Raw genomic sequence first — 27,364 nt, 5'->3', positions numbered from 1 at the left:
TAGGTGTGACTTGATGCATTGAGTTTCTCCAGTTGTTTGGTTTTCATTACTAATTAACCCAACTTATTTGTTGAATTAAACAAAGTAACATTTATCAAAACCACCCACAGCATTTGTAAAATATTCAAAGTAGAAAAATATGTAATGATGATCAATATTTTTCAAACTTTTAGCATATCATTGGCAGAGATAGTTCTGGAATTCATTCAAGGGAGCCTATGATGTACACAAATAAAACTGGGAAGCCTTCCATACTACATTATATTTAAAATCTAAATATACTAAGGGTTTACTATTGTATCCTTAGCAGAGCATCATAAATTTCAATGCAGAATTTGACAACTAAAATCTGGTAAATATGGCAAACATTACTGGCAAATGAGTTTGCTTTTGCAATAACAAGCCTGATTAATATAACTTGAGTATGAAGGAACATTCATTAAATTTTGGCAAATCTGGATTGCTTCATGGAGATATTTTCACACTGTTCTATTGTCACACTCATTCATTTATAATCGTAGCTGTTGCAGAGTAGTTAAACACTTTTCCAAGCATGGATCCATTATGTTTTTCCAAAGTTAATGAAAATGTAACTCCCATCCAAATGCCTGAACTTCCATTTTTTCTTGATGAGCAGCAACATGAATCCACTATTACTGCAAGACTCTGGCAATCTCCTATTAGTCTGAGATACATTCAACTTCAACTTATATCTGTTGTGTAATTAAAGATACATTTGCTAATCATAGCTAATGTATGAGGAAATTATAAGAAATGGAATTACTCAAAGAAAAATACAGAATATATCACTGCAAGGAAATCTTCATGTGGTACTTCATACACTAACAATAACTTCTGAAAAAACAATTTTAAAAATATGTGCTAAGGCCTAAATTTTTGCGTGACCTCAGGCTTGTTCCTCATTCTTTGAATAAATCAATTACCTAGTTTCTATTTAAATACAAAAATATCACTGTGTACGTATAATAAAATGTATCCTTCTAACTTTTGGTAGCAAGATGAGTGAATACAGAAAAAATATTCCAACTCCCAATCTGAAAATAACTATCTTGTGCTTGACCCAATAAATGGGAGATGTTTGCTTATTTACTGATGTCCCTAAGATACTGAAAATATGCAGCAATTCTTACTGTCCCATTTCTTTCCCAGAAATTTACGCAGGCCATCTACAGGGGTGGGCAAAGGGGCTCAAGTATCTTTAGATGATGCCTTAAAACCACCCATTACAAGGTACAAAAGAATTCCCATTTTAACTCTTCGTAACATCCGAGACATTCATTGCTCCTTTAATGCTTTTGACTGACAGATAGAATGTTGTCCAAAATACACTCATAAGTTTTATAATCTGAGCAGCTGGAAATGAGAACTTAGACCAAACAAGCCATCTTCTTTTCTCACTCTTCCTTCAGTTAGTCCTGACGAAGGGTCTCGGCCTGAAACGTCGACTGTACCTCTTCCTAGAGATGCTGCCTGGCCTGCTGCGTTCACCGGCAACTTTGATGTGTGCTGCATCTTCTTTTCTCATTTGTTTTCCTATTTCTTTCAATAACTTCTAATTACATCTTGAATTGCCAGATAAAATACTTCCCTTTAACAATGTACTGCTACTCTCAAAATGAAAATTTTCAGCATTACTTCTATTGTAATTTTAAGCTTCCTTTTTTTAAAAAAAAACAGGATTTGGTATTTAAACACAACAACAATGAAAAATTGTCCAGATTAAAAATACTTCTGTTTAAAACAGAAAACATGGGAATTACCAAACTGCAAATAATATTGTTCACCTCACCTTGACACAAAACCCAGGCCTCACTGTCACATTTCTCTCCACTGGTTCTCAACTCAAAGAAGTTATATTCGTCAAAGCTTAAAAGCCCATTGCCATCTAAATCGATAACTTCAAAGATGTCTGATAGTGCAGCCCTAAGCAAAGGAAAAGAATCAAATTGGAGAGATTGTATCATCAAAATACAGAATAATCCTTAGGTACTAAGGTAATTGCATCCTCGAAAACTCAATAGCATTTTTCTCCTCACGTGCATAATTTTACAATGTTTTTTAAGCCCTTTGTTACTGCATCCCTAAAAGATTAGAATTATCAAAATAATATGAAAGCAGAAAACACTGCAAAAATAAGCACTAAGATAATATTCTAAAGACAAATTTTCTCCCTACTAGTCAGAAGCAACATAACTTGCATCTTATTTTTGTCTAAAACTGGTTAAAAGAATTACAGTACCAACATTTATTTGGATATACAGCATAGTAACAGGCCCTTCCAGGCCAACATGCCCATGCCACCCATTTGAACAATTAACCTATTAGCCTATTCGTCTAATATGAAATAGTAAAGATTACCAAAAAAATTTACAACATTATCCAATTATTACAATGTATACAAATAACTAGTTATCAGTTCATCAGAGAAGTATATTTGAACTTCTCCCATTTTCGGTAATACTAATGGGCTTATCTAGCATGAGTGTGGTGTTCTGATAAAGAGGGGTTAAACTGATTTGTTAACTTATTATTTTCTCTTCGATAAACTGAGAGTCTGCTGTGCATTTCCAAAAATTCTTTTTTTTTACCTCTAACACTGATGATTTGTTTATATTCTGCAAATAACATCTTTTTAAAATTACCTATTATGCACAACATTTATTTAAAATAAACTCTCATACCTGAATTCCTTGGTGAGCATTAAGTCACCATTTTCCCTGTGGACCAATTTGGCCTCTCGGATCATTGATTTATTCCTCTTCCTTAATCTGCAGCCAGTAGTGAATGGGATTAGCTGATAAACTCCTGAATGAAGCTCTCCCTTCCATCCAAATCTCTGTTATAGGAAATTATAATTTAAACAAGCTATCACTGTAAATCAAGAATCAAACATTTTACTTCAATTTGTTAAACAGGTTTTGTTTAAATGCACAAAAATTGGTGCCACAAACTTTTCTTACACCCATGGGAGTCAAATTCAAATCTAAACTAGTTTGACAGGTTTCCCTATAACTAGCATAAAGCTTCAAGATAAAAGAATAAGATTTATTCCAATTTTGAATCCAAATCAAGAAAATTGCTCATTTTAACACTCCTGGACAACACAATTGGAAAGAGCTGTTGGTATATTGCATTGTTCAGGTGAATTGCTCGAATAGCACAAAGTTACCAAATGCTTATTCTAGGTTTCATACTTAAGGAAATATGAATTTCTACCAAAGCTTGTGTCAGAGTCCTTCCTTGCTAAAACAATTTTCTCTGGCACTTTAGATCATAGGAGCTAAAGACAAAGACAGAATGAATCCATTGTCCTGCTTATCCACAGGAGGCCTTAAGGCTTTGACAGTACAACTGTAAGGAGCATCAACAGGTTGTGATAGACATGACGTGGGACTTAAAAAGTCAATATTTGCTGATACCCACCTCTGCTTTTTGCTTAGGTGGAGCAAAATAGACAACTGTGTAACACTACTGTTGGCATGCAAGAGAAAAGGAGATGAAAAATCCATCTAAGATATTGTTTTCCTTATGTTTCAAACAAATGACCAATGTCTGACACTGCAGGTGATTCTTATGAAGAAATGAGGAAAACAAAGATGGATACTGCAGTTGATCCATGCAGTTTCAAATGGCAAAACTGGTGAAACTTGCCTTCTCCATGACAGGTCCTTTTTTTTTAAAGAGAATAGTTGGTTATTGTTGTTCATGCATCAGACTATTGTTGGTTCTCAACTGACGCAGACCAAGACTTTGATTGACATCGATGTGATAAGATGACAGATATTAAAGCAAAATCTGGTTCTAGAGGGGGCAGATAATCCATTTATCCCTTTCATTATACAAAACACCCATCTGACTGCCATTTGAAGATAAAGCTTCACTCACTCAGTTCATGTAAAAAAAAAGGATAGTTTCATTGGAAATAAAACTGATTTTGATTCTTAATTTGCTGTTAAACTTCACGTGGGACAATAATTACAAAATTTCACCCTTTAAAGTGTCTAGAGAACTCTATTATGGGTTTGAAGGATGCTCAACTTTCCCTTATACTTCAATTTACCTGAAATTTTATTAAACCTCTGTGTACCATATCTTTTAATTTTTTTAATACAAGAAGTGTGCTGGAGTAATAAACATAACATTCAATAGTCTGAAAACAAGAATCATACAGAGAAACTGCACCAAACAGGTCCCAAGGCACAGCAAGTCCATGCCTATAAAGCATTCATTTTTACACTAATCCTATACAAACCTAATTTATTCTCCCCAAATTCCAATCTACTTACATGCCAAACCACTGACCCAGCCTAAAGCCATCACTCATCTACATGCAACACAAATCAAAGTTGCTGGTGAACGCAGCAGGCCAGGCAGCATCTCTAGGAAGAGGTACAGTTGACGTTTCAGGCCGAGACCCTTCGAAGGCAACCCTTCACCAGCAACATTGACGTGTGTTGCTTGAATTCCCAGCATCTGCAGAATTCCTCTAGTTTGCACTCATCTACATACTAGATACCACTTTCAGTAGCCTATTAGCTAACTAACCTGCAAATATTTGGTATGTAGGAAGAAACCAGAGCATCTGGAGGAAACCCCTGTGGTCATGATCTACCAGGCCAGCACCAGAGTTCCAGGATGCTGTTTTAAAAACTGGGTAGTAGGGACAGAAGGTAAAATAAAACAAGTTCAAACAATGTGGCCTAATCATATTTAAAGTTAAAGTCTGTCCTGAGCCTTGTGGCTCATCAGGCCGGTGCTTATGCCAGTTTCTGTGGCGTGAAGCGACTGAGAGTACGAGACTCCCCCCAGATAGGACGCCAGTCTATTGCGAGGTTAACCCCAGCATTTGCCGGTACCCATTCTCAGCTGGGTGGACAGGGGCAGTGTGTGGTTAGGTGCCTTGCTCAAAGCCACAACACGCTGCCTTGGCCAAGACTCAAACCCATGACCTTCAGTTCGTGAGTCCAATGCCCTAACCACTTAGCTACGTACCACACACCTAATCATATTAGCACTAAGAAAAAAAATCATCTGAAAATGTTAACTTTAATATTAAGTCCTGACAGCTGTAGCATGCCCTGATGAAAGATGAAATACCATTTGAGAGCTTACACCGGGCTCCATTGAATCATTATAAGTGAAAAAGAACAGAGGTGAGAATAGGATACTGGTTGCTATATGGAACATGCTTTCAGAAGTAGTGGTGGAACAAGATACAATTACTACACTTAAGAGTTATTCAGACAGACACTTAAATTGCAGGGCACAGAAGAAAATGGTTCTAATGTGGGGAAATGAGATTAGATAGATGTGCGAAAAGGATGGCCCAGACATAGTGGGCTGAACAGCTCATTTCTGAGTTGTACAGATCAATGACCCGATGACAGAAAATTAAAGTGACAGAAGACTGGAAACTCAGGTTCACTCTTGCAAGTTGAATGGGTGTGTAAAGCAGAGGCAGAGATTGCCCAGAAAGAGATCAATTTATGAATTAGCTATTGTGCGTTGAGTGATGATACCATATAGATGAATAACAAATTTAGACCATATGCACACTAATCATCAATACTTCATCTCTCCATGTGTCAATTCAATAATCAACAAATCCATATTCAAAGACTTTATTTTTGTTAATAATTCTGACCTCCTTTTCGCGTAATTCTGTCACACACACAACTTCCAGAGCTTCAGGATCACCAACATTCCTCAAAACATATAATCCTGTATCCACATTCATCCAGGGCGATAATTTTTCTGAGCAGTAGAAACAAATGTAAAGTTACTGAGACTTAAAGACTAATCCATAGGCAACAAAAAAATGTAGAGTGTATTAAAAAGTCTTTATTATTCTGCTGAAGTTTGTGTTGGAAGTATGTCATTTTACAATTGTTAAACGGATAAAGATATATTGTATCGGGGAGAAGTTGTTCAGAATTCAAATAATACAAGATTACAGCACATTGAATAAAACATTTAAAAATCAATAAGGTGTTCAAAATGGTTGGGGAATCATTTAAACATACTTTACAAGGGAATTATGAGGCAAAATTAGTTTGCTTCCATTTCAGATCATAAATAGTCCTGTCTGAAATTCTGCAACCATACCAGGCTAAATTCATAAAAACCTGATGAAACTACAGAACACACATTTCTCATATTGTGAATGATTGAACTGGCTGATTGATGTGCTGCCATTACCAAGATTTGTGATGTTGCATCTGTCAAACAGGAGGGAACTTCCTTAGGATTAGTAAAATATGTATTAAAAACTCTACATTTTTTAAGGTAACAAAATGTATTGCTCTGCACTTTTTTATGCTATTAAATAATACATACACATTCATTTCATCCATTTTCCAACTAGAACAGTAAAATGCAAAAAATAAGATAAAATACATATTAGTCAGTGTAACATTGTGCAGGCAATGAACCTAGAGTTAGAAACCTTTTGAAAAAAATAGTTGCAAGTTAGTAATTTGATTTCCTTTTGGCTAGAGCTTGGCATCCATGTCCAACCTCACTTAAACAGCCATTCTTCAAGTTTGATACCTGGACATGAGTGTTGACAATCGTTTGACTATTTGTGGCATCAAAACCCAGTCTAATCATTGTGTGAAAAGGCATGATTCGTTCTGTGTACAATATATAGGGAAATCATAACATGAACACATTTATATTTTTACCAGACTCGGTACATTATACCTTTGTGTTCACTGAAGTACGTCTGGCATTAGAAGACTGGATAGAAGTTAGGAACATCAATTAAGCTGGTATTTTCCGTCATTAAAGTCAGAGTTATGAGTTAAAAGAAAATGGTGATTACTGTGGAATACAGTAGCTTTTCTGAATTCTGAACACAGATATAACATATGAAGTAAACAGCACAGGAAATGACATCTCATTCTTGCATTATGTTCTTTAGAAGGAAGAAACAAACAGGGAATAAAAGAAATGATAACATATATCATCGACAAACTCTCAGAATTTGTATTTTGTTGCAAATAGGGAGACTAACAGAAACACAAAGATCAGTCAAGTATTCTTGGCTGATACATAATTACAAGATAATTATAAATTATGAAAACTATCAGTCCACAGGTATTCATCTATCGATCCATACAAACCCAAGTTCATTCTCATTGTTGCATTCAGCATTCATGCAATTCTAGAGATCTTACCCCCATTGCTCTGAATTATGTTTTACTCATTTGAAGCAATTTCCATAAATATTATACCCACAATTAAGCACAGAGAGAAATACTGTCTAATGTTGAGTATTTTGGTTTGTTTTTGCTTGAGGTGTTATCATGAAGACAGCATACAAGACATACTTCCTCTTGTGAATAGTTGTAGAAACTAGCCAAACAGAATATTTAAACTCGTGCTTGCTCACATTTTCAAGTTGATCGTTTTTGTTTCATATCCTTAAATGCATCCTTATTGTTCCACTTCTGAAAGACATTTTACTGTTGTTTAGACAACTTCTATTCTCTCATTATAGTAATCTGAGTATCTCTCTAACTGTGTTCTCCAAGTGTTTATCTTCTGTTTCCTTTTTACTGGATTTGAATAAATTGCATTGGCTGATTAGGGAAACGGCCTAAATAAGTAAGTGGAACTAGCTTAGGTAGACAAATTAGTCAACAAAGATAAGTTGGACCATAGGGCCAGTTTTTGTGCTGTACAACTCCCTAATATTTTACTTCTAATGGGCAGGATTTTGCAGTACAATGCCAGTAGCTACATGTAGAATTGACATAATTTTCCTGTACAAGTGCCAGCTAATTTGGACTTTCCATGTACGTGTCAAGTCCCGAAATGACTGGCAGCTGACATTAGCAATTTCCCACAGCTCCAATGGCATGATTTTCATTTGCGAAGAAGGGGAGTCTATTTGAAGTTGTTTCAAATATTTTCCTCTTTGATTTCAATGGAGGGGAACAGTTTCAAGGGATTAAAGTGCTCATATTTTTAGATTTCATAAATTGAGTTCATTTAAATTGCTTTAAGTAAGTTTAAAAACTCATCAGACATTTACTGTAGAATGTTAATCTACTGTCAGAAACATTATTCTTTCTTGGAGGTGAGACTTCAAGAAAATGTCAGATACGTTTCAGCAATTCTGCATTTGTTTTTGTTATTTGAGTAAGTTTCCATAACTATTATGCCCACAATAAAATACAGGAAGAAATACTATAACTAGTAATAAAAAACTTTATATCAGGGCTACTTCTGTCTCACCCAATATAGGATAGACCACAGAGTTGAACATTGTCACTGGGCTTAGAGTTGAGACCTTGCAGCAGGTTCTCAATGGAAAATGATACACAAAGTGTTCATAGATAAGCAGTATGTTGGGCAGTTCACTGGTAAAGGGACTGTTAATCTGATTAATACAAAATGCTGGAAGAACTCAGCAGGTCAGGCAGCATCAATGAGTCCCTTTACCAGGAAGTCTGATTTGCATTTTTCTTGTTTAAAAAATACCCACATTTCACTGAACGTGATACTTTTAAGGATATATTCCTAGGTATTTCAAATTCAAGGGTGATTATTTTGCTTCAGGTGCATTTCTTGGGAAAATTACAGATACCTCATCAAGATTCAATATACCTCCATGTTAAGAAGGGGCATAAAAAACTACCTCTATTGCGATTTCTGGAATGCAAAATCCTTTTTTCCCCATTGAATCCCATGTTATAAACAGAGATGCATTCTCAAGGGAAGTTTTTCTCACGACATTAATGCCACTGTAGATGTACAGTGTATTGACAAAAGATTTCTGATTTTATTGTGGGGGGAGATCATTGTTTTAAATAACTAGAGAATGGATTTTTATTGCTGGATAAAGTACCAATAGAACAGATTGACTTGTCAGTTTCCAAAGCAAATCCCTGAAGAGGCCCCCCTGCTGTGAACTAGCGACTTGAGAAATTCGTCCTTGATAAACTAATTTAATTATTAAGTATATATTATGCTTTTTATTTTTTCCCCATAAAAACTCTGTAATAATGAACTAACATTACTCCTTCAAATCTTTTGGTGGTGACTTGTGATAAAAGAGTGAATTTTTATTACTGAAATGATTACTGATGAATGTATACCTGCAGGGACACTGTAATCATTGTGGCCTCTTAGACACGTTGAGCCAAGAAACAATCACACATTATATCTTTGTTTGCAAATCTCATATTAATTTAAAATACCTTTCCTCATCTTACTTACACGAAGCAAATTGTCTTCCTTTTCCAGCAGACCAACTAATCTCGGGGAAATATATTTTTTTTGTTTAAACTGTTTGCAGTATTTAAAATATCAACCCACTGTAGTTTAGTTGTTGCAGAATTCTTGACAAATTATACCTTCAGTTTGGCCAAGGTTTAATGGTCCGATGGTAAGAAAAACATTAGTAGTTTGATGTAATTCCAGTCTATAACGATGACTAACAATTCCATCATTATCTTCAAGGAAAAAGCATCCCTTTGACCAAGCATGTTGCCAATTCTATAATAAAAAGGTATAAATATGAAACATCAAAAGTTGCCTTGTATAAGAAGTGCATGACATGATTTTTATTAATGTTCATTAATGCAGGCAGACATCAAAATAGCATTTCAATTTGAAAAAATAATTAAATATATTAAAAGTGAAATTTTGCACACTTTAGTTATTTGCGAGCTTCGAAATTTGATTAACTTTAAAAAATCATGTAAGATTCTGGATGTAGAGTGGCCTACAATTTTATGTTAAGGTAGTAGTTTCTAACTCTAGAGTCACAATGTTTTTTTTAAATGGGATCACAAAGACCCTTCACAGTGCAATTGACTCACTTCCAATGCCTTGCATGGTTGCTTTTGGGATAGCCAAAAACTTTGATCATACTGAGGATAAAATTGAGAGATGCTATATTAAAAATTTCTGGGTCAATTTCAAAACAGAGATTTAAAGACTGTAAACTCACATGTAATTTGCACACAAAATCCTTAAAATTAGCCATTAAAATAATTTTATATACTCTTAGGAAATCAATATCTTCTTTATCTTTTAAAAGTTATTGTACACAATTTTAAATTAATTACTCAAGTGTTATCTAGCAATACTCAACACCTTCTCAAGGTAACCTGAGTGAGAATGAGGAATACACAAGACATGAATGCAAAATACTTGGGACATAGAATTGTGGTTTTAAAATTAATAGAAGGGACATTTTGGAAAAAGGCATTTTTTATTTTCTAATATTCCATGACAAATAAATATGTGCTCAAATAAACATATAACCATGCAGCAAGCTTTTTACTGGTAGAGACACTTCCAACTTCCTAGAGTACACTAATAAAAAACCATCTAACCTTCACGGAATCTTATTAATCTACGTCTAATTACACATTAAGAAAAAAAAACACGAATAACATGGATTATTCCAGGCAACTTAAAAGACTCAATAAAGAGAAACATCTTCAAAAGCATTAATAATAAATTCACTTTGGGAATAGGTTGCATCGAGTGAAGAAAATAATTTCATAGTCCCTTGGTCACAGAACGAGCAGTGCTAAACTGGAGCCCAAAATAATAACTTACTCAGAATGAAAGCTCACCTAAATGCTGGACAGTAATCATTTCAATATGCTGTATTCTCTAACCTGCCATCACACTTCTGTTTGCTCTCTTTATATAATGTTGCTAAAATGGTTGCCCCCAACTACTTAATAGCATTCCACTGCCTCTTTCAAAAGTTTTTTTCAGATTATTTTCTTTGCCACACAAAATATAACAGCTCTGTTAAGGCATGAATTTTGAAAGCCTTGCCTACTTCTTTTCATGTGAGACAGTACTGAACAAGCCTAAGGTGTTCATACCTATGATTACCTGGTTTATTTCCTGCTAAGGCATTTTCAACAGCCATAATTAATCCATCACTCAGTAGCATCCATGCAAGTAACACCTTATCAATGCATGTGTGGCCCCCTTATAAAACAAAAATGAACGAAGGACAGTGGAAGTTCTAAGTAAACTGGCAGAACTTGGCTTAGAAGCTTATACTAGGTTTGTTCTGTGATTTTTTTCCTACGAGATAACAATATGCAAAATGTTTAAAAAAGCAATCTGTTTTGTTTGGCTGAACTCATTTAAAATAATTTGTTGTGCTTCATAGTACGCAGTGATATTTTTCATTTTGTTGTCCATTCCAGATTGAGGAAAGTGTGTCAGTATCTTCCAATCCCCAGTCCTGGAAGATCAATAATTCTTCAAATGGATAAGTGGACAGCACCGTAATCTGCAGGTGACCCCCCCCCCCCCAACCCCAGATTGCAAGGGTTGGGAGGAGGGGTTTGTATCGCAGTTTTCCATTTCGTTAAGCTATGACTTCTATTCATGCATCAAGAAATGTGAGTTGAAAAAATTGTTGTATTTATTTACTTTCACTTAAAATTTCACAAAGCATTCCACTGACATTCTGTTTCTCATAATGCACCAGGTGGCGCTCTAGCCACTTAGATTTTCAGACACGCATTCTTCTGACTGGAGTCATGACCTGTAGATGTTTAAACCTCTAAGTTTCAGAATCCCACACTAATACAACTGAATAATTAAGTTTGAGACTTATCCCACTCACTTTCCAGCAACTGAATAGGTCTTGCTAGGGAACACTCCTGTCCAATCATATGCCTGTGTAAGGCTAGAGTCCATATTCAAATGCAGGTGCCCAGTCATGAAATTAGGAGAATTTTTTCTTTAGTTTATTTTAATATTTTAATTACTTCTTTGTATTTTAATTAATTTTATTTTAAAATTTTCCTTTGGTAAAATTTTAAATTACAGTTCTGGCTTTGATCAGAGATGAATCTACATCAAGTTATCATGGTATTCCAGGGATAGGATCAAAAGACTACACTCCTTAAACCCTCTTGCCTAAAGCTTCATTTATTGCTAAACTAATGTGCAGAGTGTTTATGAGGTCAGCCTATAATAATTCGAACCGGCCAACATGAATAAACAGGAAGCTTGGTCAAGTCAAATGAAATCCAGCTCCGGGTTCTTTCCACTGAAAGATAATGATTTTAATGCAATGTCCTGAAAAAGCTGCTCTGACCTTGTAGGTCTCATGGGTCATTTTACAGGTAACATCAACAATGCACTATCAGGGTAGTAGTGGAAGCAGATTCAACTGCAACATTCAAAAGAGAGTTCAGAATCAGAATTAGATTTATTATCACTGACATACATCAAGAAATTTGTTGTTTTGTGGCAGCCATATAGTGCAAGATATAAAAAGTTACAATATTGGTAAAGCAATTCTACCATTTCATTGTTGATTTCAATCTTATTGCTTGACTTGTTAATCACATCCTTTAACTCTTGACTTCTGGAAACACATAGAATCTTTCACAGGTTTAATAGACGTTCTAGGAAGGTAATACTTCCTTGATGAATGACATTTCATCTTAAAGCTTCAAACAATTACTTTTTAAACTTGGTCTCTTTAAAATTTGCATACCAACCTGGAGAAGAATTTGCCAGATAATTAAAGTCAACATTTGCAATTTAGTTCATTAATATCGTGGCAAAACAAATACGTTCTTAATCTGTTTTCTTTCATTTCACATGTGCATAGCGAAAATTTACGTGGACTCTTACCTTTCTTTTAAACTAAACATTCAAATCAAAAGATTATGATATCATAAAATCCAGTGGAGTGATTTAAAATATCTGTTTATCTGTGGGCTTGACTCTTATTTTTTAATACAGAGATATACCAGATACCATGGACCCTGAGATACCTCATTTAACACCAAAATAGAGAATACTTCCAGCTTGTTCAAAGGTGAAAGACTTCACAGTATGTGCAGATACTTCTTCCAGCAGGGGTCACTGGAAAACCAATGAACTTTTGGACACTGGGTTTTATTTTACTTCTCTAGCCCAGAAACTCTGGATTACATATAGGGTTATTACTGATGAGAATCGTTCATTCAGCATCAACTGGAATTGAATCCATAGTCCCTAGTCTAAATGGCCAGGAAATGCATTAAGCCTTGAACTACTTAAAACCCAAATTAATTTGAAGATAAACAAACCACTTGGGACAACAATAAAACCAAGTAATAGAAAAATCTGATTAGTATCAGGATATCCAAGCCAAAATCTTTCTTTGTGATCACCTGTGTAAGAATTCCTGCAACAGTGCATCAGCCATGTGAAATTCTCCACACAGTTAACAGCAATGAGGTGTGATTGATGAAGTCACCACACAACTTTCATCATAATTTACAAGTAAAATGTAATCTGTTTTAACTCTGCTGAACAGATAATATCTTGTAAGATCGATATATTATGAATGTCTTTTGTATTTTAAAAATTTCTGTATCAGGGACAAAAGATTAAAAACAAGACAGACCTACTGATCACAAAGAGCAGACAGAGGCTGGGCTGTAATACATTATAACATCCCTATGCCCCAGGCGTAATATTCAGCTCAGTTTGAAAATGAGAAAAGGATGCACAGATTTTAAATGTAGTTGCAGCTATTTTTAAAAAAAATATATTTCACTTTGCTATTGTGCTAAGATGTTCATTTTTAAAGGAGTTTGTCACCCCCAGCTAAAAGCATCTACAAATGCTGTGTCATTTTAACTAATCTTTGCTTAACAAGGGTAAATGGGAATAGGATTGCATAAACTCAAGTAAGGAATATTCCTGCTTCTGTGGTGCATAACTATTTCTGTTCTTCCCAAAAATGCTTAACTGACCAGGTAATTCATAAGCAATTAACATGCAATCCTTTTAACAAACTCCAATGTATTCTGCAATAAATTTACAACATTCTACCATTTTGTTAAACAAAACATGATTTCAAAATAAAATAACACCAGGGCCTTTCTTGCATCAGATGTCTTTTTTTTGGTGGAAGCTATTAATGGGGTGGAATTATCTTCAAAAGAACCTAAGGGGTATAATTACTTGGAAGGAGTATGTGACATACAGTCCCATTGAGACCCTGCATTCAGACATCTAATATAGAAAGGCATGACGTCTTTTCTATTTCATCATATATTTATGCTGCCTTTGTGTTTTGGGGTTGATAGGTATGGGGGAAAAGGTGTCAAGTGGGATGTGGCTCTGTTGTTTCTCCACACTGCAGCACAAAAATCATCAATGCACAATTTTTACAGAAGGTCTCCAGGCTCTCATTCACAACCAGAACAGTAGCATTTTCCAATTTTCTCTCCAAGCATTTACAACTGTTATTGTATTGGATGTTGAAAGGAAGATATAACCAATGAAAGGAGGAAAGAAAACAAAAAAAATCAACATTAACACTACACAAATATTGACTTTACAAAGTCAATATCATGTTATCTTTACCCCTTAGGAACGGAAATTGAAAGAGGTTGCTTCTAGTTTTGAAGCAAACAGCAGTCAATATTTCTTCTCTATATTTTTTGTTCACATAGTGTAACATAAGGCAAAAATCAAAATTATTAAACCTACAAAATCGGACACTGCTATAATTGGCAGATGCTCAAATTAGATATAAAAATTCAAACTGAACTTCAAACAGATGCAGAACAGTTTAAATAAATACTTCACCAATTGACCCGCAGAAGTCACTTACCTCGATAATAAGTAAATGCTTTGAGAGGCTGGTCAAGAACTACATCTGCAGCTTGCTGCCACCCACACTGGACCCCCTACAATTCGCTTACTGACTCAACTCATCAACAGACAACACAATAGCCACAGCTCTACACACCATTCTTACACATCTGGAGAAGAGGGATGCATATGTGAGAATGCTGCTCTTGGACTACAGTTCAGCATTCAACACCATGATTCCCTCCAGGCTTGACAAGAAGCTCAGAGACCTCAGCCTTCACCCTGCCTTGTGTAGCTGGATCCTGGACTTCCTGTCCGATCGCCAGCAGGGGGTAAGAGTGGGCTCCCTCACCTCTGTCCCTCAGCACAGGTGCTCCTCAGGGCTGTGTACTAAGCCCTCTCCTTTACTCTCTATGTACCCATGACTTTGTCGACACCCACAGCTTCAATCTGCTAATTAAATGTGCTGACAACACTACACTGTTTGACCTAATCTCAAGTAATAATGAGGCAGCCTACAGAGAGGAAGTCATCACCCTGACACAGTGGTGTCAAGAAAACAACCTCTCCCTCAACGTCACAAAAACAAAGGAGCTGGTTGTGGACTACAGGAGGAATGGAGACAGGCTAACCCCTATAGACATCAATGGATCTGGGGCTGAGAAAGTGAACAGTTTTAAGTTCCTCAGCATAAACATCACTGAGGATCTCAGGTGGTCTGTACATACCAGCTATGTGGTGATAAAGGCACAACAGCGCCTCTTTCACCTCAGATAGTTGAAGAAGTTTGGTATGGCCCCGCAGATTCTCAGAACTTTCTATAGGGGCACGATTGAGAGCATCCTGACAGGCTGCATCTCTGCCTAGTATGGGAACTGTACTTCCCTCAATCGCAGGGCTCTGCTGAGAGTGGTGTGGTCAGCCCAGTGCATCTGTAGATGTGAACTTTCCACTATTCAGGACATTTACAAAGACAGGTGTGTAAAAAGGTTCCAAGGGATCATTGGAGACCCAAGACATCCCAACCACGACCTGTTCCAGCTGCTACCATCCAGGAAACGGTACTGCAGCATAACAGCAGGACCAACAGGCTCCAGGACAGCTGCTTCCACCAGGCCATCAAACTGCTTAATTCATACTGATGCAATTGTATTTCTATGTTATATTGACTATCCTGTTGTACATAATATTTTTATTACTATAATTGCACATTTGAACAGAGACATAACGTAAAGATTTTTACTCCTCATGTATATGAAGGATATAAGTAACAAAGTCAATTCAATATTCCCAAAAACTTACAAAATTACTTTCTCATCCCTTAATTCTGATCACACTTTTGTATTCCATCACATGCCCATCAGTCAATAAATAAGATTTAACTGTATAAAACAGATTAAATTTTTATTTACATTTGGATATTCTGATTTTTGTCCTCAAAAGATGACATGATAGCATGCAGTTTTAAACATAGGAACCCTTTGCAGAGATTGCTGATGTAATCAGTGAACTGATAAAAAGTCACATTAAATTCTGTAGATGCTAGAAATCTTGAGGAACACACAAAACACTGGAGTAACTCAGTGGTCAGGCAGCACCTATGAAGGGATATAAATAGTCGATGCTTCGGGCCAAGTCCCTTTATCAGGAGGGAAATAAATATTGACTATTTATTTCCCTTCACAGATTCTACCTGACCTGCTGAGCTCCTAAAGCATTTTGTCTGTGTGTTACAACTGATAAGAAGTGAGATATTTAAGAGTCACCCTCTCTGTTAAAGCAAAATGGAAAATGCTACACCTTACTAAATGTGTATCAAGCTATTTAATAAACACAGGGAAATCCACAGATGCTGGAAATCCAAGCCACACACAAAATGCTGGGGGATCTCAGCAAGGCCAGGCAGCATCTATGGAAAAGAGTATAGTTGATGTGTTGGGCTAGAGAAAAAAAGACAAGGAGTAGAGTTAAAAGCTGGGGAGATGGGAGGGAGAAGCACAAGATGATAGGAGAAACTGGGACAGGGAAGGGTGAAGTAAAGAACTAAAGAATAGCTGCTATTACATTTAAAATCTCTGCACCCTATTTTCATTTTCAAACTGAGCTAATAGGAGAGGACAGAAAGCCATCAGAGAAAAAAAAGGGTGGAAGGATATCAGAGGGAGGCGATGGGCAGGCAAGGAGATAAGGTAAGAAAGGGAGGAGATGAGGAATGGTGAAAAGGAGAGGCATTACCGCAAGTTCAAGAAATCGATGTTCATGCCATCAAGTTAGAGGCTACCCAGATGAAATATAAAGGTGTTGTTCCTCCAACCTGAATGTGGCCTCATCGCGACAGTAGAGGAGGGCATGGATAGACATATCGGAATGGGAATGAGAAGTATGAATTAAAATGGGTAGCCACTGGGAGATCCCTTTTTTCCTGCTGGACGGAGCGTAGGTGCTTGGTGAAGTAGTCTCCCAATTTACCTCGAGTCTCACCAATATACAGAAGGCCACACTGGAAGCACCTGAACACAGTATACGACCCCAACAGACTCACAGGTGAAGTGTTGCCTCGCCTGGAAGGACTGTTTGGAGCCCTGAATGGTAGTGACGGAGGAGATGTAGAGGCAAGTGTAGCACTTGTTCCGCTTGCAAGGATAAGTGTCAGGAAGGGAGGTCAGTGGGGAGGGACGAATGGACAAGGAAGTTGCATAAGGAGCGATCCCTGCAGAAACAAAAAGTGCCAAGTGAGGGAAAGATGTGCTTGGTGGTGGGGTTCCGTTGAAGATGGTGCAAGTTGTGGGGAATTATGTGCTGGACGCAGAGGCTGGTGGGGTGGAAGCTGAGGACGTGAGGAACTCTTTCCCTGGTAAGGTGGCAGGAGGATGGGGTGAGAGCAGATGTACAATCTTCATGGCCCTTCAAAAGTAAACAACAGTCATTCATTCAGATAACCAAATCAAAATTAAAATTAACTCAATGTGTTAAGTTTATATTTGAGCCTCACACACAAAATGCTGGTGGACCTCAACAGGCCAGGCAGTATTTATGGAAGTACAATCAAAGTACAATCAAAGTTTCGGGCCGAAATCCTTCTGCAGGACTGCAACGTCGACTGTCATTTTTTTCTATAGATACTACATGGCCTGCCTCTAGCATTTTGTATGTGTTGCTCAGATTTCCAGCATCTGCAGATTTTCATTGTTTATATTGTAGCCTTTTACCTTAATATCACATATGTCCCAGTCTTTTATCTTTGCAACAACAGTATTTACGTCTTGGTTTGTCCAAGAATCTTTTGCACATAATTGGCTGTTGTTCTTGCTGGATAATGGCATTATTTTTAGACAATAAAGATCTCAAAAGAACATTAAAAAAACTTCCATAAAATCATGCTGACCAGATTTAATTATCTTCAGCTTTCTTAAAAGGTTATTTCCTCTTTGATTATTGAGTTAGCCATCTTGTAAAATTAACTGGCCCATAATCTCTTACTAGCTCTTCTTTCAGTTAGTCCTGACGAAGGGTCTCGGCCCAAAACGTCGACTGTACCCCTTCCTAGAGATGCTACCTGGTCTGCTGCACTCACCAGCAACTTTTATGTGTGCTGCGTGTTGCTTGAAATTCCAGCATCTGCAGATTTCCTCGTGTTGGCCCATAATTCTCTGCTTTTTGTTTTGCTCCCTACTGCAAGGGAGTTACAATGGTTATTATCCAATGTAATCACCTAGAATTTAGTGAATTTTCAACTGATAGGTCCACTATCTATGAACCCACCTCTTTAGAATGCTTGGGAGCAGGCCATTGGGTCCCGGTGATTTTTCTGCCTTTATCCCTTGGGATTGGGATTTCTATCAGTTCTTCTGTATTTGAAATTAACCTATGTACTATCTTGGGAGGATGGAAGTTGTCTTCCATGGTGTTGACACATGCAAGACATTGATTTAACTTTGCTGCCTCTTCCTTTTTCCTGTTATTAATCCATTAGCCTTTGGAATGGCCCCAGTAATCCTCAATAGATTTTATAGATGCACCACAGAAAGTATCCTATCTGGATGCAACCCGTTTTAGTATGGAAACTGCGCTGCCTAAGACCATAGGAAACTAAAGAAAGACTGGGATGCATTCACAACTATCACAATAACTAGCTTTCCCTCCATTAACTCTGTCTATACAATTCTTGCTGCCTCAGGAAAACAGGCAACATAATCAAGGAGCCCTCCCACCCAGGTCAGTCTCTCTCTTCTCCTTCCCATTAAGCAGAAGGTACAGAAGCTTAAGAACATGCACCACCAGGTTCAAAGGCAGTTTCCATTTCACTGTTATGACTACTAACCAGATCTCTCAACAAAATAAATTCTTGATCTCTCAATCTACATTGTCATGGCTCTTGCACCTTATTTATCTAACTTCAGTACACTTTCCCTGAAACAGTAATACTATATTCTGCAAGCAACACACACAAAATGCTGAAAGATCTCAGCAGGCTAGGCAGCATCTAAGGAAAAGAGTACAGTTGACATTTCAGGCTGAGACCCTTCATCAGGATTGGACAAAAAAGAGATGAGGAGTCAGAGTAAGAAAGTGGGGGAGGGAAGGAAGAACCACAAGGTGATAGGTGAAACCAGGAAGGAGGGAGAAGGGAGAAGTAAAGAGCTGGGGAAGTTGATTGGACCCCACCCCCTTTTTTTACACTGACTCATCTTTTTTTCCCAATCCTGATGAAGAGTCTCAGCCCGAAACATCAGCTGTACTCTTTTCCATAGATGCTGCCTAGCCTGCTGATAGCAGAGGACAGAAGGCCACGGAAGAAAGGGGGAGAAGCACCAGAGGAAGGTGATAGGCAGGTAAGGAGATAAGGTGAGAGGTAAATGGGAACGGGGAATAGTGGTGCGGGGAGGGGAAGGGAAATTACCGGAAGTTCGAGAAATCGATGTTCATGCCATTAGGTTGGAGGCTACCCAGAAGGAATATAAGGTGTTACTCCTCCAACCCGAGTGTGGCCTCATTGCAATAGTAAAGGTGGCCAAGGACTGACATGTCAAAATGGGAATGGGAAGTGGAATTAAAATGGGCAGCCACTGGGAGCTCCCGCGTTTTCTAGCAGACAGAGTGTAGATGCTTGGTGAAGCGGTCTCCCAAACTCTATCGTGTCTCACTGGTATATAGGAGGCCACACCTGTTTCTATATTCTGTAATCTTTTATGCTTCCTTGACCTACTTATGTATGGAATGAACTGTCAGACGGCATGCAAATATCAGCTTTTCATTGTATTTTGATTTATGACACAATAATAAGATAATTTACCAGAGATACACAACTACTTTAGCCACCTTCTTCCTGTTTATATATTCATAGAAACTGTTTGTTTTGATATTACACAAAAAAATCTCTTCTTAGGAGCTTTTTAAATCTTCCATTGTTGACGCTTGACAAAGGCATTAGGAAAAAAATCTTCTGAAAATTTCAAGGTTGCTTTTTATAAGGTCAATGTCAAGCAGTGCCACTTGGCTACTGACCACAAAACCCAAACCAGCTTCTCCTCACCCAGAAGGAAAAAAATCAATCTAACATCATCTTCGATTAAACCTCTGACACAGCACAGATCTGGGACAGAATCTGGGCCTGCAAGTTAAAATAGGTCATAATCACATCACTTAGTGAAATGAACAAGTTCTTAAACCTTTTTTCCTAAACATTTCTTCATTCATTTAACTCCATAGGTTAATATGCACTGCCTAATCCCACTTGGCTTTGGTGGAAAGCTAATTTTTTTTTTCCATGTTTAGATTTGTAAAATTCTAAGACCGTAGCACCACACCAGGAAGTTAAAATGATCACCAGAATAAATGTTGAGTATATCATAAAGTGAACCAAGATGGTTTACTGCACTGGGGCATTCTCAAATCTATGAATCTTTACAGACAAATAACTTTTATTATCTTTTATCAGCTTTGTGGTTTTGTCAACTGGAGGTGCAATATCAACTCTTTCAATACTGACATGCAAAGAATAGCAACAGCTTCACACAAGAGTGAAGTGATTCATGACATTGAAAATTAACTCCAGAAAATAAGGCTCAGCTACACCACCTGTTAAAGTCAGTCAGACAGCATATCACCACACACTATCTGGGCTTATTTTGAAGAATGGCACTTAGGTAAGGTACCCAAGGTCAGCCAGCACTGTAGCATTGAGTGAGCTTGATGTATTGAGGGGAAAAAGTAGGGAAATGTTAGCAAATAAATACCACTTCATGACTGCCTCACTACATACTTCCAGGATTTTGCCTTTTTTTATTTCAGATTTCCAACATTTGTAGATTTTTGCTTTACTTTGCAATTAAATGTGATTTATTTTTTAAAGAGTATTTTCAAAATTCACAGAATTCCCACAATAGGAGAAAATTATGTCCATTCCATTTTGATATAAGAAATGCACAAAATTCCATGTCAGAGTAACCAGTAATCAATAATGTCACCACAGTAGCTTGAGAAATATAGGATATAATGTCCTGAGGGATACCGTGTCATTTCTGTGCTTCTTTCAATAGAGCCAATGGTGTAAATAACATTAATTATGTTGAGCTATTATTTTTAGTATGGACTCACAAACCTGTAGATAGGTAACATTTATATAATCATACTATATTTTGCTGAGAATTACATGAAGTAATAATGCAATATTTTCAGAATAGTTTAAATAGTGAAAATTTTCATTCCCTTTATTCAACACAATTTTATCTTTAGAAATTTTTCTGAAGCTCTATTATCACCTTACTAGACCTTATACATATAGCTAAAGATACAAATAATATGTGCAATGCTGAATTTGGATCTCAAACAAAACATTACTATTTGTTTCACAAACATACAAACTGAGTATGTATTTCTGAGGCATTATCTGCAATTTTTACTTTTAACTATAAAAGAACAGATTTCATAGATATGAAAATTACCTTTATTGTTTTGGGCTCTGCTAATTTAAGACTCTTTGTAGTAATAGCTCCCATGTTAATTGTAGAAGAAACAGATGTCCTTCGACTTTGGGCAGTTGAGGGTCTTGATGAAAGTCTAACATCACCTGTAATAGAATTGTGAATAAAATGAGAATCTATATTTACATTTATATTTTAAGAATCACAGAACTTGGAACAACATAAAAGGCATAGCTACGTATATTACAAATACAATCTTTTAACCAATTATTGTAATTCCACTCAAAGGTACATTTCCTATATCTCTGATCAGAAAAAAAAATGTTTGTTTTGGATATACTTGCATCCATTCTCAAAACACCAAAATAACTTCAAGAGTTAACTGCCATTTTTCCTTTCATATCTGTACCTCCTACCAAATAATTAACATAAATGTCAGAACCTTTGTTTTAACTTGGATATCAATATAATTGCAATATTTTGGAAGTGACATTTTAAGAAACCTATAATTAAACTATGAATCGCCATTTCACAATCACAAAGGTTATCCAATTAAATCTATTCAACAAAATATTTCTCTATCATAGGATTCAATATTTTAATGAAACTGCAGTATATTGCAGTTTAGTTTAAATTTAATACAGGTGCATTCTGGTATTTATTGCAGTTCTGTGGGTTATATTATTTATCATGGCATTATTAAAAGTTGTAATATAAAGTAACAAATTTTTAAAGTACCGATTCTATTTTTTAAAAATACAGCAGTCTATTCAAAATGTGACATATTATATAAAATAAATGTTGTGGCTATATTACCTTTTCTGGGAATTGTTTCAGTTTCTTGATCTTGAGAAGCTCCCTGCAGTGATTTTGTTGAAGGTAAGGATGAAAATTCAAGTGACGTCAAGTTTCCAAATTGCTGTTGTTTCATCTTTGCATTAGCATCTAACCTTGCTACTGCATTCTTTTGACTTGTTTCAATTGTTGTCAGAAATAATCTACAAAACTGTAGAGGTGCAATATAAATCAGTACTGTGTTTGCACAATCAGCATTATGAACATTTTCCAGTAAATTAAAAATGGAAAAGAATATCTACTCCTTCATATACTTGCAGGAGTTAAAATTACAAAATCTTTTTCTTTTCAGAAGTTTTAGATACTGAGTTTTCTATTGATATGAAAACTTGCTATTCTGAATTCATAATACAGGTTCAGGCTCCATAATTAAATGTAAATTGCTAAGTTTTATAGAAGTTAGTCAAGGTCACAAGAGGAAAAGATTAACAAGATTAAACATAAGAGGTTAGAGAGAAAGAAAATCATTTGTAAGTGAAGTGACAGCAAATGAGCATTTGAAAGTGCATAGATTGCAGCACAAACTGAATGTTTATAACTTCTAAAATTATAAGGAGAGTAAGAATCAAATATTTCAATGGCTATCAATAAAAGCTGGAAGATGCAGCTATACATGTGCAAGTGATGTAATTTCTTGTCTGGGACCAAAAATAACAGATTATGTCCAAATTGTACCTTCAAAGCACATCCCAGAATGGTCAATCTCCTTTAGATAATTCAGAGGATTGCAATGTTATTATGAAGAAGGTAACTAAAACTTGACCTTAAACTTAACTTTTGAGATTTTATCACGTGTTTTTGCAACAATTTACATTTCATGGCATATTTAACAAAGCAATATTTCTTAAGTCATTTGATGTGAACCACTCATAATGTTATTTGGCAGGTGAAAAGTTCAGTCAAAGTGGTAGATTGTATGGGATGTCCTTAAGAAAGAAAGAGAGATAGAGAGGCCAAGACGTTTTGGCAGTGAATTCCAGAGCTTAGGACCATAGCAGCTGAAGGCACAGCTGCCAATGGCAAGTTATGAAATTTGGGAATAAACAAGAGGTTGTAATTAAAGGAGCACAGATAGCTTGAAGGGTTACAAGTCTAGATGAAATTACAGAAATAGAGAAGGATGAGCACGGAGATTTGAAAATGAACGAGTATTTCAAAATTGTGACTTTGTTTAACAAGGAACTAAAAATGATTAACAAGCACATGACTGAAGTACAATTTATCACAGCTGAAATCAATCACTACAAATATGTCTTCAAATGCTAGATCTGTTTAAATCCCATTTAATAAATGCCAGTAATAACACATTTAAGTTCAAGTTTGTGTATACAGCTGAAGGAAGAGGAAATATACACAGGGGCATGACAAGTACTTTAGAGTGGGACTGTCAATCTTAACCAATTGGCCAAAAAAGATGGCTTCTAAGCCTCAAATTAAACTTACCCTATTACTAGACTAGTTGCATAATAACTTTCTCTAATGTACAATTGTAAATGACACTGAGAGGTGCCAGCAATTCAGGTCACTTGTTTTCTCTCTATCTATCAGCAAAGACCAAATATAATCAAAATCTATATTAAAATAAAACCACAGACAAATCCACTTGGCTTATACAAGTCAATTTTGAATCATCAGTACATTAATTTCAATAAAAGTAGACATTAAGGTACCTGAATATAATACTTCAGATTTGCAGTCAAAGGCAAAGTAAAGAGAATCAGCTGTTTTTTTAATCCTTGTTCAGACTTTCTAGAGGTATTGGCAAGGGATCTCGTATCTCTACATCATGTTAAGTAATGGTATCTCTTTAACAAATCAGAACATATGCTATGTGGCCACTTTATTGGATACATCTGCTCGTTAATGTAAATATCTAATCAGCCAATCATGTGGCAGCAACTCAGTGCATAAAAGCATGCAGACATGGCCAACTTGTTCATTTGTTGTTTGGACCAAACATCAGAAGGAAGAATAAATGAAACCTAAATGACTTTGGTGTGAATGATTGTTGGTGCCAGATGGGGTGGTTTGAGTATTTCATAAACTACTAATCTCCTGGGATTTCATGCAAACAGTCTCTAGAGATTACAGAAAATGGTGCAAAATACAAAAAAAAATCCATTAAGTGGCAGTTCTATACACAAAAACAGTCCGTTAATTAAAGAGGTCAGAGGAGAATGGTCATACTGTTTCAAACTTACAGAAAGGCGACAGTAACTCAAATAATCACTTGTTACAACAGAGGTGTGCAGGACAGCATCTCTGAATGCACATGTTAAACTTCAAAGTGGATGGGCTACAGCAGCATAAGACCACATAAAGCATAGGCCACTCCTGCATCTAACAAAATGACCACCCAGTGTAGAATTGACAAATCATAAACAGCATGACTGAAGGCAAATTGGAATAGTTAATTCAATGACAAATCATATTCAAAGCAAAATAAGAAAGAGGAAAATCAAATTATAATTTGATCATAATATGTTTTATAATCTATTACAAAATATTTAAAAGAAAAAGTCAATAAATATTTAACTTCCCTAGCATGTCTAGTGGGTAACCAAATACTGCAATTTCATGAACACGCTATGTAGTTGAATCACCAATATAGAATGAGAAATGCCAACACAATGTACTGCTGCCACAAAACAACAAATTTCACAACATATGCCAGTAATATTAAACCTGATTCATTTCTTGTGTGTTTTCAAATCATTTGGAAAAAAAAGTTGTATTATGTTGAGAAATGTTTCTCCTTATGAAGATACTGCATTTTTTAAAACAAAGGATTGTTTAGGAATTGGTGCACGAGGAATTTGGAGTTTTCCCTGCTTTGCTTATGATTCCCCACCTTGGACTTAACCGTTCAGGCAAACTGTTAGGACTTGCCCAGCAACTATTCTTTCAAGTTTCTGGGTTTCTACATCTCTGAAGATCTATCCTGAGTCCAGCATATTGATGCAATTACAAAGAAGGCACGACAGCAGCCATATTTCATTGTTAATTTTGAGAAGACTTGGTATGTCATCAAAGGCTCTCACAAATTTCTACAGGTGTACCATTTTAACTGGCTGCATCACTGTCTGGCTTGGAGGGCCCACTACACAAGACGGGAAAAAACTGCAGAAATTTGTGAGCTACAGCCAGCTCCATCATGGGCACTAGCCTCCCCAGCATCAAGGACATCTTCAAAAGGCAGTATCTCAAAAAAGTGGTATCCATCATGAAGGACCCCCATCACTCAGGACATGCCCTCTTCTCATTGTTGCCATCGGGGAGGTGGTAAAGGAGCCTGAAGACACACACTCAGTGTGTCACCTTTTGAACTACTTAATATGGTTTAATAAACGCATATACTTCTTATTGTAATTTATAGTTTATTATGTATTGCAATGTACTGTTGCCTCAAAACAACAGATTTCATGACATACACCAGTGGTATTAAACCTGATTCCGATTCGTCTAATTCTGATTCATAGATCCTACAAGGAAACCAATAACTTCTTGATTTCCACAATTATCTGTATGCATGCAGACACAGGAAGCTGGTCCCGCTTTAATAATGGTGAACACAGATAGCCACACTACTATTTTAAAATCATAAAATCCAGTTCAATGCTAATATCCCATTATGTTCCAACATAGCTTCGGGTAGTAGTAATTCTATAACATGCTGTTCTGTAGATTTTACACTACATATACTGTACAGGAAAGTGGATTCTACAGCATCAGTAACTGAACAATTCTAATTCAATTCTGGTCATTACTGATTAATCATCCTGATACCTTTTACAGACCTAGTTAAACGAGTTTCCCATAGCTGTTATTTACAGCACTGCTCTCTCTGGAGAAACATTACCTTGAGGTGTTTCTATCTTAACCAGGAGAAATTCTAACATATTTATATTACAACAACTATGGCACTATTTTCTATACTAAATTAAAGGAAGGGTAACTTCTCATACTAAAGTGCTTTGGTATAAAGGGATAATGTGATTTTGAATTCCTGGCAGGTAATACTGTTTGTTGGGGGGGGGGGTGGGAAATCAGGAATTATCTGAGTATTTTACCTTCTAATTATTTTATATTCTATCTGCATGTGCAAAATATGTACCCTACATTTAATTTCAATCATTTAACAAATGATATAAACATTACAAAACAAACTTAGCCATTAGTTTATAAATTTCTAATTTATGGAACTTTGAAAAAGAAATAACCCCACAGCCTTACAGGTAACAGAAAAAAATTACAACCAATTAACTACTTTTTCATATCAAAACGCTGAATAATAATCATCTACATTCCACTATATGTTCAGCAAGAATTCTTAAGTTTTTATTGATTTCTTAGTTGGCCATTTGGTCCTTCCACGTCTGCTCCACGATCTGATAAGAGCATTACTCTTAGGTTTTGCTGAGAAATGTGCTTTCATATGTGTATTTGGTAAATTATTATTTTATTACTTACTATTGAGAAAGAGCATGGAATAGCCCCTTCTAGCCATTTGAACCGCACCACCCAGCAATCCCAGGTATAGCACTAATGTAATCACAGGACAATTTACAATGACCAATTAACTTACCGACCAGTATGTCTTTGTACTGTGGGAGGAAACAGGAGCACCTGAAGGAAACCCATGCAGTCACAGGGAGAACATACAAACTCCTTACAGACAGCAGCAGGATTTTCAGTTTATAAAAACTTCAGGTAAATGCACTTTTTTCATAGTTCTATAATAAACTATAAGTAAATTGGTAATGACAATATACAATTCCTGCACATTCAAAGTCATTCACTGATTCTTATGATTTAATTAATCCAGGTTTTTCTCCTAGCACCCAATATTGATGAACATGCACAAATAAATAGTCCAGTAGTCTCTCTGCATTTTAGAACCTGTACTCTTGAGGTAAAATACATGACTGTGATAAAATTGGCAACAAAGATTTTTACTAGTGCGTAAATAA

At 36.2% G+C, this 27,364-nt stretch overlaps 1 protein-coding gene across 7 annotated transcripts in view; it reads right to left on the bottom strand.

Annotated features, from left to right (window-relative positions):
- Positions 1-27,364, bottom strand: part of efcab7 (EF-hand calcium binding domain 7) — a 70,897-nt gene that overhangs the window by 30,846 nt on the left and 12,687 nt on the right. For all 7 annotated transcript variants that reach the window (XM_063064115.1, XM_063064114.1, XM_063064116.1 and 4 more), the window contains exons 5-10: positions 22,356-22,545; positions 21,561-21,685; positions 9,384-9,525; positions 5,666-5,775; positions 2,703-2,857; positions 1,811-1,944 (exon numbers count right to left, since the gene is read on the bottom strand). In XM_063064115.1, the coding sequence (XP_062920185.1) occupies positions 1,811-1,944; positions 2,703-2,857; positions 5,666-5,775; positions 9,384-9,525; positions 21,561-21,685; positions 22,356-22,545 (856 nt within the window). The remainder of the gene's footprint in view (positions 1-1,810; positions 1,945-2,702; positions 2,858-5,665; positions 5,776-9,383; positions 9,526-21,560; positions 21,686-22,355; positions 22,546-27,364) is intronic.

Source organism: Mobula hypostoma, chromosome 12, assembly GCF_963921235.1.
Source record: "Mobula hypostoma chromosome 12, sMobHyp1.1, whole genome shotgun sequence".
NCBI lineage: Eukaryota > Metazoa > Chordata > Chondrichthyes > Myliobatiformes > Myliobatidae > Mobula > Mobula hypostoma.
The sequence above is the reverse complement of the archived record's forward strand: the minus strand, read 5'-3'. Positions and strand labels throughout refer to the sequence as shown.